Source organism: Bubalus bubalis, chromosome 1, assembly GCF_019923935.1.
Source record: "Bubalus bubalis isolate 160015118507 breed Murrah chromosome 1, NDDB_SH_1, whole genome shotgun sequence".
Classification (NCBI taxonomy): Eukaryota; Metazoa; Chordata; class Mammalia; order Artiodactyla; family Bovidae; genus Bubalus; species Bubalus bubalis.
The window spans coordinates 117,693,090-117,707,699 of NC_059157.1; the positions used below are offsets into that span (position 1 = coordinate 117,693,090).

At 34.7% G+C, this 14,610-nt stretch overlaps 1 protein-coding gene and 1 pseudogene across 5 annotated transcripts in view; one reads left to right on the plus strand and one right to left on the minus strand.

The window, feature by feature from the left end:
- ACAP2 (ArfGAP with coiled-coil, ankyrin repeat and PH domains 2) overlaps positions 1 to 14,219 on the plus strand; it is a 176,308-nt gene extending 162,089 nt beyond the window's left edge. For 3 of the 5 annotated variants that reach the window (XM_044943303.2, XM_044943298.1, XM_025286100.2), the window contains 6 exons: positions 543 to 635; positions 2,311 to 2,498; positions 2,899 to 3,008; positions 4,845 to 4,955; positions 7,103 to 7,164; positions 13,079 to 14,219. In XM_044943303.2, coding sequence (XP_044799238.1) covers positions 543 to 635; positions 2,311 to 2,498; positions 2,899 to 3,008; positions 4,845 to 4,955; positions 7,103 to 7,164; positions 13,079 to 13,179 — 665 coding nt within the window. In that variant the 3' untranslated portion in view covers positions 13,180 to 14,219. Of the gene's footprint in view, positions 1 to 42; positions 485 to 542; positions 636 to 2,310; positions 2,499 to 2,898; positions 3,009 to 4,844; positions 4,956 to 7,102; positions 7,165 to 13,078 lie in introns of those variants that run through there. The other 2 variants (XM_044943310.1, XM_044943318.1) reach the window with 2 other exon arrangements.
- Positions 3,371 to 3,718, minus strand: LOC102397917 (annotated as a pseudogene).
- Positions 14,220 to 14,610: the final 391 nt, after the last annotated feature.

Below are 14,610 nucleotides of genomic sequence, written 5' to 3' on the forward strand. Positions count from 1 at the left end.
CTTACGGCCTGCTTTGTGCTTTGCTAACTTGCATGTCCCCAGTGGTTGCTGTAAATAGCGACGAGGCCAGGCGGGAGTCTCTCTTCTGTCCTGATGAGCTAGATTCACTCTTCTCCTACTTTGATACTTCTTCAAAACTACGTAGTAGTAAGTACTACTCTTGTGGAGCATTCCAAGTCTGTGCCAGTGGTCATTGTGTGGTGTGGCCATTTCTCTAGATGTTACCCATTGTCTCAGAATTGCACATTGCTTACCGTCATACGATAAATTAACGCTTTACTATCCTTGACACACTCTGGGGTAATGAGAATGAGATATGTTATGACTCTGAAAATAAGTTTATTTTTATTTATAGGCTTCATGATTGATTCATATTTTGATAAGTGAAGTGTACCAAAGAATTAAAATTGTGAAAAGTTTATTCTGGTGGTGGCTGAGTTCATGTTTATGTTTCAGAGTTCATTTTAAAATCTCGTTGTTTGTGGGACTTTTTTCTTAAAGGTTCAAAACTTTAATCTCTAGCTGGTTTTTCTTTAAAACAGTCAAAAGTAATGACAGTGGAATCCAGCAGAGCTCTGATGATGGAAGAGAATCTTTACCCTCCACAGTGTCAGCCAATAGTTTATATGAACCTGGTGAGTTTGGTGAAATTCAGTGTTAAATGATATTGTTTGCTGAAAAATGCATGTGAAATGTGAAATGCCAAGTCTGATTGAATAGTTTCTAAAGGAAGTGGTTAATCTTTTAGAAGGTACTAAGGGGAAGTGCGGAGAAGGCAATGGCACCCCACTCCAGTACTCTTGCCTGGAAAATCCTATGGATGGAAGAGCCTGGTAGGCTGTAGTCCATGGGGTCGCTAAGAATCAGACACGACTGAGTGACTTCCCTTTCACTTTTCACTTTCATGCATTGGAGAAGGAAATGGCAACCCACTCCAGTGTTCTTGCCTGGAGAATCCCAGGCATGGGGGAGCTTGGTGGGCTTCCATCTATGGGGTTGTACAGAGTCGGACACGACTGAAGCAACTTAGCACTTAGCAAGGGGAAGTTAATACTGCTGAATGAGAAAGCAGCTATTTCTTTTCATATTTGGAAGTTCTTTCCTAGCTGTGTATTTTTCTAAGCCTCATGACATGTGCTGAAAGTAACTTGTCAATAACTAAAGGTAATTTTTAATGCATGTGAACTGTATGTCTTATTACCTGTTATCTTTTGGGGGACTGTCTTTTTACATATATAATTATACATATTTATTTTTGGCTGCACTGGGTCTTCATTGCTTTCTTTGCGCAGGCTTTCTTCTAGTTGCTGTGAGTAGGGCCTGCTGTCTAATTGAGGTGTGCAGGCTTCTCAATGCAGTGGCTTCTCTTGTTGCAAAGCACAGGCTCTAGATCTAGCCTCTTGGGCTTTAGTAGTTGCAATTTGTGGGCTCTAGAGCACAGGCTCAGTAGTTGGGGCACATGGGCATGTGTACTTCTCAGCATGTGGAATCTTCCCAGACCAGGAATCGTACCCCTGTCCCCTGCATTGGCAGGTGGATTCTTACCCTCCTTGTAAGAGGAAAGTCCCTGGCTGTCTTTTCTTGTCAGGAGAAAGAGATTAGCAAATCCACCCTCCATCTCACAATTAGGGATGCCCACCCCCCTCCATCCCCCCAATTAGGTTTTTCTTCTAACTTGTACTTTCCTCCTATTTCTCTCCTTTATGATTTCAGCGGTTTTGATTTTGCAGAATACTCGATAGAAAGCATTCTTTATGTTATTTGAACTGCTTGTACTGCAAATTGTGATGGTGTTGGACCATCCCAGGAATAAAGTGAGGTTTGGTCTAGTAGTGAAATTCTTTCGAGGTTGTTACTGCATCTTCTGAGTCCCTAAGTCCAGGCTTATAGTCAGATACCTAATTGTAGTCTAATACAGAGTAATCTACCTACATGTCAGATACTGGCAAGATCACAGAGAGCTGATGTACTAGTCAATGTATTTAAAAGAGAAGGCGGCTGTGGGGAGTGATTAGTCTATAGGAAATAAGGTACCTTTGTGAAAATCTTACATCACAACTTCATACTGTGATACAAGTAAGAGTTTGATTTTTTAAAAAGCTGTGGTAAGTTACATATAACATAAACATTTACCATCTTAACCATTTTCAGGTGTACAGCTCAGTGGCATTAAGTCGTTCACACTTTGTGCTGCCATCACCACCATCTATCCCCAGAATTCTTACCTTACAAAGAATAAGAAGCAGTGACTTCCCATTCTCTCCCTCCCTGCCAAGGGCTCATTTTTATTTATTTGTGTTTGTTTTTCAGAGGCAGAAAGGCAAGATTCTTCTGTGTTTCTTGACTCTAAACATCTTAATCCAGGACTCCAGCTTTATAGGGCTTCATATGAAAAAAATCTTCCTAAAATGGCTGAGGCTTTGGCTCACGGCGCAGATGTGAACTGGTCTAATTCCGAGGAAAACAAAGCAACACCACTTATTCAGGCTGTATTAGGGGTATGAATTTGTAAATTCAGGTTTTCAGTGGTAATAGAACATAAAAAATCATAATTCATTTTGAGCATAACCTTACATTATTGTTTGCTTTAAGAGGTGGGTTGGAAAATAGAAGCAGCAGCTAGTAGTTATTTCTGAATATCGCTTTGTGTAAGTTCAATTTTTTTCTTCATGGAAGGGAATTCTAGTAATGAAAGTAGTGGGTTTTGCTAGATTGCAGACTGCAAATAGAATCCCAGTTAGAAGTAGTTCTTGGGAAGAAAATAATATAATTTATCATTTCTGTGCTTTTGCTGGGGGGCATTTTCTCTTTTTGGCTATTAAGTAAATACTCTGTTTTTAATAGAAATATATTGTCATTCACTTTTTGCCCATTGTTGTCTTCTTTTTTCCTTCTAAGGGCTCTTTGGTTACATGCGAGTTTCTCCTACAGAATGGTGCTAATGTGAACCAAAGAGATGTGCAGGGGCGGGGACCATTGCACCATGCCACCGTCTTGGGGCACACGGGGTAAACTATTGTGCTTATATATTTAAGTAGATTTTATTTGAAAAAATTAATTTGAAATAATGTTATGCTCTTCGGTTAAGATCGTTAGGTAGTTTGTAAGGTGATACTTTCTGTGACTTACATTGTCATGGTAGAACTTGAAATTTAAAAAAATTTCAGAAAAAAATATTGTTACTTTTCAATAAGTAACAATAATACTGTTGTTTGTCAATAAGAAAATTGACAGACTTAGTTTTTTTTTTTTCAACAATAATTATAATATTTATTTAAAATAATACATTTACAGCCGAAATAGTTCTACATTGTACATTTCAGGTTTAACCAACTTCATAAAAACACTTGAGAACAGCTGTATCCACAGATTTAGACTACTGAATTATTTCTTTGCCCGTTCTTCTCTCTCTTTTCTTTCCCGAATAACCTCTTTCAGATACGGTTCAAGGTAGAATTTATCCTCCTCATATTTTGTCCACTGCTCTTTAGGCAGGATCTGCTGCCTCATGCTGAGGTCCAGTGCTCTCTTAATGCGAAACACTGTCATTATAAAGGTTCTCAGGAAGCCTTCTTATGGCTTCTTTTACATCGTCATTCTCATATATTGTGTCATCTCGCATTAAGCCCAGTTTATTGAACCCAGCAGCGTTGTAATACCATTTTCGCATACCCTCCAGCCACCCAATTGATGCTGAAACAGCTGGCCGGCCCGCCATGTTGACCTGACACAGAAGCGTTGCCTCCTGACAGACTTACTTTGAACTTTACTAATTATTTATATAGATCTCTTAGAATTCAAAACTGTCACTGAAATTGTGGCAGTTTTAAAAGACAACTTAATGTGTTGGTATATATTTATGCATATAAATACATACATACAGTATTTCTGTATTTATACATTATGTACATAGGACACACATTTGGGGGAAATTTTGTAACTTTGTAAATTTTAGTTTTCCTACAAGGTAGTTAATTCTTATTTTGTGCTATTGATGTTGTGATTTCTGGACCAGTATTTAGATGCACAGAACAATAAAGCCATACAATGGGCTTTCTACTAGAGGGTACAAATAAACTTAAAATTTGGCCTTATATATATATTTGTAACAAAGGTCACTTTTTTTTTAATAAAATACCTCAGGATCTGCAGTTTTTATTACCTGGACAGGCAAGAAGCTGTCCTTTTTTAATGTTTATTTATAACTAGTCTTCTGTTTTCATCCTAGCTTGTTTTCTTTCTCTCTGTTAGCAAGAAGATTCAGTTCAATAACTTTATCATAAAAACTCTTCTTTATAAAAGCTTAGATTTAACTCATCCTTTTTATTTTATTTTTAATCATGATTATTCCCATTTTACTTCATAGACTCAGTTTATCATTTTTTCATTTTTGTCAGTTTCTTGAAGTTATGAGTGTTTGTGAGGAGTACAGCAGCAAGATTACTTCCCATTTGTTGCTATTGTATCAGCGTTAATATTTTATGATGTTAACATTGCCTTGGCTTCCTTCTTTTCCTCGATAATGACCTCGAGTGCTTTTTATTTAAGTTTATTTTATAAGTTTTATTTAAGTTTATCTGTGTATACCTTTTTATAATATTCTTTGAGGGTAGGGGCCATAATTTATACATCCCACTATACTATGTATTGCCAGATTAAATGTGAAAATACCTGAGAGTTATAAAATGTTGATCATGGTAGATTTTTATTATTAGAGTCAATAGTCAATAAAATAAATCTTTGTAGAATGAATCAAGAATTTCCTAATGAAGATGTTATATCTTTAAATAGTGCTTTTTATTTTTTAAGGTGAATACTAATTTTTTTTTAATTGGCAATATCAGGCAGGTATGTTTATTTCTAAAAAGAGGTGCCAATCAACATGCCACTGATGAAGAAGGGAAGGACCCTTTGAGTATAGCTGTGGAAGCAGCCAATGCTGATATAGTGACCTTGTAAGTGTTTTCACATGATTATTTCCCATACATTTTATTACTTATACAGGATTTTAACATAGAGTTTCCTGTGTAGGTGTGAAATTTAAACTTGGTTATTTACTAGAAGCCATTTACTTTGCTAAGCACATTAAATGTATGAGGCATGTTACATATATGAAATTACTTGGTTCCCACCTCAAGCCTATGAGGAAGGTTTTATTATTACGGCCCCATTTTATAAGGAAGGCAAGCTACAGATAATTTTAGAAACTAGTAAATGGTGGAGCTGAAATTTGAAACCAAGAATTCTGTCTCTAAACCTGTGTGCTTAGCCACTTTTGTTTTACTTCCTGGCCAGTAGGAATAGAATATCAGTGACTTTTCTGAACTGGGTTCTTTAACTCTCAGTACAGTACTGGGGTGAGAGTTGGATTGGTTAGTAATGGGCAATTTTACTACTGCCTCAAGAATTAGAGGATTATAAGCAGGGAATGCAATTGCATTGCCGTTGTGCACTGATACTTAGGGGACCTGTTTGTGATTATTTTTTAAAAAGAATTTTTCACAAGAGTACTCTATTTTGAGGTAAAAATATTTGTTTTGGAATGTTTGAATGCACATTAATATGACCTGTTAAAGAACCTTGAGTTGTTTGATTTTCATCTTAGATCAAAGTTGTTCATTACACTTGAAATCTAGGAATGTGGTTGTCACCTACCTTTTACTGTTATGTAGGAAGTCTTAAACATATGTTGTATGAATCACTTTTTCTTTCTATTCTGAATGAAGCCCATGATTGTTGGTTCTCTGTTAACTAAATAAAGACAGTTCCATTTACACTACTGAATTTCATTCAGTTACAAAGAGGAACTCCCTTGACTATCTTGAACTCCAGAGTTCCCACTGAGAATTCTTGCCATATATATCACCCCTCCCTGACCCCTGCCAGACTAAAACAAAACAAAAAACCAAAAGAGAAAAATGTATTTTCTCTGTACCTAGCTTCACTTCCTCACTGGAGGGTTTATTGATATTATGGAGACTATTATAGGAAAATGTAGATCTGTTAAATCATTATAGACTTAACATTGGAGAAAGCTAAGTGATTAAAGAAAAGATAGGAGTGATATAGCAGAATTACATTAACGCTGGCTGTAGCTTCCCAGGCAGTTCTTATAGTAGTGGCCTTTCTTTCCCCAAAATATGTTCCCAAATGCTCTAAATTTTCTCATTTTGTTTTACTTGAGGCTGTCAGTTTCGCTTAAAATTTATTGAAATAAGCAGCCTATCTGAAAGGTTCAAATACCAAAAAGGGAGACTTATTATCTTGCTATTATGAATTCACACAATGGTTGAAAAAGGAAATGGCAGCAACTTGTGGTACTTTGGAGATAAAAAACAGCCTGTCTCAGATGCTGCAGTTGCCAGAGAGAGCATATTAGAAGAAGGTGATGGAAGTCTGGGAGGGCAATGAGTATTTGGTGGCCTGAAGGACAGGCAAAAGAGTAGGAGAGGGGCACCACAGATAAGATTTGTGTTTCAAGATGTTGCTTGAAATTAGTAAGAAAATGAGAGGAAATTCACTAATTTTCTTAATCCAGTGCTATAGGTCTTCCTGCTGCCAGGTAAATAACCCAAAAAGAATATATAATCAATATGGTAACTGTGGGAAAATCTTAGTAGCCTATGGTCATTTATTATAATGTCTGTATGTCAGAATATATCCCAAGTATTTATAGATAACACATGCTGTTTATACATTTGGAACTACCATATCTCAGGATGAACCAGATTGAACTTATGACAGGCTATTGCTTCCATTTTATAGAAGCAATAATTTCGAAGGTTGGCAGTTAAAGTCTAACAGGTTGCACTATAAGTCAGGAATTCTGCGTGCCTGGAGGAAGCAAGCTGCTGGTGGTGCTGCAAGGAACCTGCTTAAAACTGAAACTCACTTTTTAAAAATCTTTTATTGTCTTCTGTGATAAGAATTGTTTACTTTGTATCTCAGATTGTTGGGTCTAATAAACAACAAGTCCTTTTGTTTCAGGCCAAATAACTGGTAAAAGAAAAAATTACATGAGTATGTGTCTTAGTTGTATATAATTCAGTAGTTTATGAATATTTATATTGTATAACTTACCTAAAACATTCTTTAATTTTAGGTTACGTTTAGCAAGAATGAATGAAGAGATGCGGGAATCAGAAGGACTTTATGGACAGCCAGGTCAATATTCTACTAATAACCATACTGAAATGCAATATAAGAAATGCATTCAGGAATTTATCAGTTTACAATTGGAAGAGTCATAGTTCTTTAGCAAACTAACAATACTATATAGAGTTTTTATAAATTACTTGTAAATTGTGAGTTGTTAGCTATGTACTGTACTTACTGAATTCTTGGGAGTGGCGCACTCTTGAGCCTTTAAAACTCCATAACTACTCTTATTACAGTACGCATTTACTTGCTGTATTTAATTCTGGCTACTGACTTCTTTATCTGCTGTACAGATGTCTTCCATATACATTCCAGTGAGGTGAATGGAATGATAATGTATCTTTATACACTTAAAGCAGCACAACAGTCATTTTCTTTTTGGCTGTCAAGTGAATATAACAGAATTGTTTTCTTTTGGTTATTCAGGGAATTTCTATAAATTGTGTTCAGGGAAAAAAAAGACAAATCACTATGTGTTGACATATAAAAAGTCAGTATGGAAAATACCTAGAAAACATTTATTGAATTAAGAGTTCTGTATTTGACCTAAAAATGAGTTAAAGGTTTAAAAATAAAGTTTACCAGTAGGTTAAAAAGTCCATAATGGGAATAGAGTTAGTTTAAAAGGTAGTGGGAAAAGGTCCAATTTTATCTTGTAGCTTTGCCCTAAGTAATTGTACAATATTTGTTGGATAAATGGAAGTATTTCAAGCAGCATTTTGTGAACTTGATGGCAAAGTAGATGTATTCTTATTAAGAGAAATCTCAGCTCAGGATCAGCTCAAGTCTCATTTTGTGTAATTTTTATCTTTGAGTCGAGATGTAAGAAATTAAGAAATGCTGCTGATCAGATTTCGTTCTTTGATGAACACATCCTGATTAGACATTCTTCACAAAGAAGAGAGTAATAATTAGATCTCCAGTTTCATGAATTTGAGTATATGAATTACTAATTTATCTGTTTTAAATTCATATACATGCTGGTTAAAAAGTTTAGGAATCCATGACTAAAATAATTGAGACTGTTCAGTTCTCAGTGAGTATGTTTAATTATTTTCAATCAGTACTAATATTTTAAAAGTGGCTTGTAATATCATCTATCTTTCCTGTTTAATTGTGTTTTGAAATTTCTGTACTTTATGCTAGCTTTAGCCAGCATTTTTACTTTACTTTTATTTTAACCCGATATAACTAAGATATATGGGACCATTCCTTTCTCAGAGGACTGTATTTATTACTTTTGGGGGGGTCTAATTTAAATAGGGAACAAGTAAGAACTTTGAGAATAGAGGCACTTCGGCTAGATACTTCTAATCTAGGGTGTCCCACTTTAATCCTATGGATCAAACAATATGACTGATTCATGATGTACCAAGATGTAAGAGTGCTGATAAAGGGTGAAATCTCAGCATTAATTCTGAATTTCACCCATTTGTTTTAAACTTGAATGTTAGACTTTAAAAATGTTATAATTTTGTAACAGATATACTTAAGTGATAGTATTACTAGGCCATTTTTGAGGCCTTTGTGTTTAAGCACTTTAAAATAAAAATTATTCAAAGAATATGACCCGATAGGCTAAGATAAGAGTGAATTTCAGGATTTTAGTTTAAACGGTTTTTTTTCCTTGACATTTTCAATGTAAATGTCTGGTCAGCTGCTCTTTCCTTAGGGTGTTTACTGATAAAGCTGCACCCAGCTGATTAGTCAGAAGGTCAAGGGGTGACTTTTCTCTGGAGCTGGGACTTTGAAATGACAGGACCTCTTATGTTCTTGCAGCTTTTATTTCCATCTAAACTGTTGGTCTTCTGCCCCTATCTGAGAGCATTCAAATGGTTCTTTCAGTGTCATTTTATGTGTAAGTTTATGAGTATATACCTTTTGCTCTGGAGAAGGAAATGGCAACCCACTCCAACATTCTTGCCTGGAGAATTCCATGGACAGTGGAGCCTGGTGGGCTACAGTCCATGGGATCTCAGAGTCGGACACGACTGAGCACACAGCACAGCACCTTCTGCTTAACAGTGGAAAAATAAGAGTTTTCCAATTTATTTGAATGAAAATTGGAAGGGAAAAAAAGGCTTATTTAAAAAAAAGCAAGGTTTCCTGCGATAGTCAAATCTTAGTTTAGAAAAGATTAAAAAAAAAGAGCAGAAGTCTGGAAATGGTATACCAGCAGAATAAAATGAGATTCTCATTTGGTAATAACTAGATTTTAAATTCATTTAGGTGGTCTCGTATTTAAAGCAAAACAACTTTATACTTATACAGGTGACATGGTGAAATGGCTCAGCAGTTACTCTCTGAGCCTTTTCCTTTGTGAGTCTTTGGAGAGCAGATATTTTTGCTCAGGCGGCAGGTCTCTTTTCCTCTTTGCTTATCACTGTATATTTCCCTCTCATAGATTTTGGTTGGTTGTTTTAGCTAGATCCTTTGTTGTTGTTGCCTAGCAATAGATGGAAAACCTCAGAATTCTGGGTGGTTTTAAAATGTAGGTATCTTCAGTCTTTTCATTATGAAGATGTCTTCTATTTAAAAGACTCAGATATAATCTTTGGGAATCATGGACCTGTTTCTAGGAAACTCCACTTTTGAACTTTCTGTCTACAACCCTAACGACCTGAGACTCTATTTTTTGCAATGTGACCCAAGAGCACTCATTTCCTGAGGGGAAGATGTATCCCTCCTTGTCAGTTCCTACAACTCTTAAGAGGACTAGGTGGATGCGTGCAGTATCACATCCTGCTCTCAATTGTTGGAAACTAGTTTGGTGGTTCCCACGGTCTCTGGCTCTATGACTCCTCTTGATTGTTGGCAGAGTTTCTCAACCAGTTGAAAATCACTGCTTTAGTGAACCACTACTAATTATATGAGTATGTTGCTGGTGAAGACTGATCATTGATCCAGTCAGTTGCAAAAAGGAAGCTGTGATCAGTCCCGAGGGGCAGGGTCATTCGCTGATCACCTGGGAGCAGGGTCTCCCATGCTGCCGGATCTTTGAGGGGAGTACATTTTAAGAGCAAAATTAGCAAAATCTTGGATCATAGCTGCTGTTGCAGTGTTTATTCTGAATACCAAAAATCAAACACTATTTTAAACCATCTGTGGAAATATAGCAGTCCACATTTTAAAAACTCAGAACTGTCCAAGCACATAGAAGAGTTAGCTTGCTGAAGAGAAATAGAATGTGATTAAGTAATTTAAAGAATTTAACTTAGTATTTCAAATATTGGGTGGTTAGTTGTTTATTGTTTATAATAAACTGTTAAATGTACTTATGAACTTTCCAGGGCAACATATTCTGGGTTATTGTTTATGTATTCTAGTGTAGACAAGTTATATTTGCCATGGGAAACATTCTGAATGATCAAAATTGTATTTAAAGAATCACATTGAAGTTCTATTTGTAGTTCAATTTGTGTTAACTATATTAAATATCTTAGTCACTATTGTTACGTCATGTTTGCTTTTTGACAACACATTTTGAGGCCTAAGAAAGGTATTATATTGATAGTCCCTTAATTAACATTTGGTTAGAAACTGAATATTAATGAAAAGTTTTGTGTATGTGTGTGAAGGTTAGACTTCCTTTTGTACTGTATTAACTCTTTTAAAATGTATTCAGTAAGTGAAACCAATGATTAGTGTAGCACCAACCCTTTCCTTCAAGGAAGCATTTAATTCAGTGAATAAAAAAATGTTATTATCTGTTTTGCATGGTACAATGGTTCTACTAAAATGTACTTGTGTAGTAGGTACTAGATAACTTAAAAACAAAAACTGGAAAACCACAAAAAGAAAAAAAAATCCCACAGCTTGTTATACAAAATATGCATTGCTAATAGTAGAAGCCATATATTGCCATTGTACTGTTGTAATACTGAAGATTGACTGCTCATCTGGTGCTATCTGTAAGCTGTTTGGCATTAGCGTCTGCTAGGTCCTTCTTCCTATTTCTTCTTGAATGTATAATGTGTGCCTTTTAAGTTCCTTCTGGTGTTGAATGGTAAAATCAGTGTGGTATTTTTGTATTATAATCTGCACTTTACACTTTCTTGGAAAGTAAGATTCCAGACTCTCCGGTTTAAATAGTATTTTTAAAATATTTATAATGTTTACAGTAAATATTTTAAATATTTGAATTCAACATCTAAGAATAAGAAAAACTTTTAAATATTTTGTATGGTTTGTTAATTGATGTTTAATGTTTGTCTCTTAGTTTATTTTATATATTTTAGAATGCCTAAAAATGGGAATAGATTGTAGTTTGTCTTCTAATGTGGAGGTAAACTTTTATGAAATGAAACATGGGTGTAATTGGATTGTCTTACCAGTTGTTCCAGCATATCACCCTTTATTATTTTAGTTACAATAATATACGAGTTAGATGTTACTCTTAGCCAACCTATTAGGCTTCTCTTCTTACTGCCTTTTTTCTTTTAAAAGTGATTGATTCAGGTCATGAGAAAATTTCCAGGGCTAAATGAAAAACTATATAGAGATTTTAATAACTTGCTTTTTACATTGACTAAATATTAAAAGCATTAAAAATTTTTTTATTGAAAATCTTGAGTTATGCTGTTAGACCTTTTTACTAGATCTTTATCACTTTCCCCTGATTTTTTTTCTAATTCTCTAGCTTTTGGTATGACATCTGTTGCCTCAAAAAATCTCACTTTTTAAAAGCTGACAAAACTTACTGCACTATTAACAACAGTTGTAGCAATGAGTGTATAATAAGATGGATGCAAGGTGTCTTTTGGGGAATAATTATAAAAACCATGCTTTAACAATAAACCAGTATTTGACAGTCTAAATCTTGAAAACAGAATTATGACAAGCCTCTGTATAAAAGTAATATGTTTAATGAAGCATTCATGATGAATGATTTAACTTGAAAATAAGATTTCATTTTATATAAATCTTTTGTCCAAAGAGTTAGCCTGTATGTGTGTGTATATTTAGTTTTTCATCACAAGAAAAATAGTCTTCAGTCTGCTATAATATCAGTATCTATAATCTTCTCTACAAGTGTATTGTACGTATATACACATGTATTCCCTGGAGTAGGAAATGGCAACCCACTCCAGTATTCTTGCCTGGAGAATCCCATAGACAGAGGAGCCAGGTGGGCTACAGTCCATGGGGTCACAAAGAGTCGGGCATGACTGAGCATATACAACCAACCAACATATGTATTATTCTAATTTAACAGATGTCTTTGATATTTAGTCCCCTTTTGTCATAGCATCCTTGCTCAAATGACCTACAGTAAATGAACTGTTGACTAAATGTGGAAGTATGATTTTAAAGTCATTTTCTAGGCTTTATTATTTTTAAGCTTAGTAAAGTAGATTAAGTGCATTAGTTTTAGTTAAGCATTAAAGTTTGAATAAAGACTTTTTCACATATTGTTTAAATTAAGATTTAGTTAAAATATAATATTAAAATTTCCCACCTGGTTATCAGTTTTGTCCTGTTACTAACTTGCATCCATCAGAAACATTAATATTTGTTTTTGATCTTTTCTTGGCCTTGATCAAAGGAAATATTGATTTAAAGATTTATTTAAAGAATGCCTTGTTATTATACCTCATTTAGGATGACTTTTATTTCTTGTGTGTTAATAAATGTATTTCCTTATTTGCTTTAAAACACTTGCATCTTTGCTCTTTTCTAACTCTGAACTTTCCTCTGTGGCTGCATCTGAGGTGCTTTTTTCAGGTATAGTTTTTTTTCCTTCCATTATATACTTATCCAGTACTTACATTTAGTTGGTCTTTTTTCTTCAAAAAATGCTCATCTGAACAAAGTTTTATTATCATGAATTGTAAAATAGTTACTAGTCATAAAATGAATGTTGTTTATTAATACTTTTTATATAAATTTTTTTAAGTGTTCTTATTTTACTTTCATGCAGGTGATGAAACTTACCAGGACATTTTTCGTGATTTCTCCCAAATGGCATCCAATAATCCAGAGAAACTAAATCGTTTCCAGCAAGATTCACAGAAATTTTGAATTTTTTTAGAATGGGGAAAACAGTAAATCTAGTGACCCCCTAATGTATATATCTGAAAACTCACATATTTTTACTGCTTTAATTCTACTTACTTATTTTTAGTAGCTATTGAGTGGTTTGGAGAAGAGATACCCATTCATTGATATTTTTATAAATCAAAACATAGATCTCTAGCAGTTGGGAGAAGAACCTACTTTAAGACTTATTTTATTTTTGTTTTTTAAAAAAAGCCTGTTTAAAGGGCTGTTTTTTATAGATGAAAGTTGAATCTGGACTTAGGCCATCTCTAGGTTACAAGATGCTAAGAATTTATACAAAATAATCTTTTTTTCCCAATGAATGATGGCATTGATGTTTTTCTTCTGTGCACTGTGCCCAGGATTGTTCAGTCAAGCCTGTCAGCATCAAGTGAGAGCCTGATGTCCTGCCTGATTCCAGAACGTGTCTTTGCTTTAGCTTCCTGGATGTTGGTGGTTCAAAATAGTTTTTGTTTTTATTTTTTCTTGGTAGCTATTATATACACAATATGTAATTTAATTATCAGAACTAGAGGATACATGACCCCGTTTCCTCATAAATATAGTTTATCCCTCATGTCCAGTACTTTAGCATGTATACAGTGGCTGTACAGATTGATATAACTCAGTCCTTTAGATTTATTCCATTTTATGAAGCAAAAAAGAAACCGTTGACATTTTTTTTTTTCAATTACCAAAAGGATCTCAAAGAAGTTATAGTTCTTCAATGTTGGGTTGATTTCCTAAAACCTTGACAATTTTATTGATGTAATAAAACTGTGTTTCAAAGGTTACTTGAATGTTGCAAAATTATGCTTTCATCAGATTGTAACTATCAAAGGAAAAGTTGACATAAAATAATGTAGAACATTTTTATATTTGAAATGTGTCCTTTTCAAGGTACATTTTTGCTGTTGCTCCTGGTGAAAGGAAAATCTCTCTGTAAAAGGAGAAAAAAAAACTCGTTTTTTAAGTTTATACTAAAATATACAGCAATAAATTGCTTTTTAATTCTTCTAACATCTATCCTATGTACTTACTGTACATGGTATACATTCTTTTAAATTATAGCATCTATGTAGGCTTCCCTGGTAGCCCAGATGGTAAAGAATCTGCTTGCAATGTGGGAGACCTGGGTTTGATCCCTGGGTTGGGAAGATCCCCTGGAGGAGGGCACAGTAACCCACTCCAGTATTCTTGTGTGAAGAATCCCATGGATAGAGGAGCCTGGGGGGGCTATAGGCCAGGGGGTCTCAAAGAATCAGACACGAGTGACCGACTAAGCACAGCACATATAGCTTTAGTATTTGGTTACATGAATCACAGACCCTTGAACGCCAAAATAATTATGGAATTGGATAGATATACTATACTATGGAAATACTAATTTTCTATGTATATGCTGCAAATTAG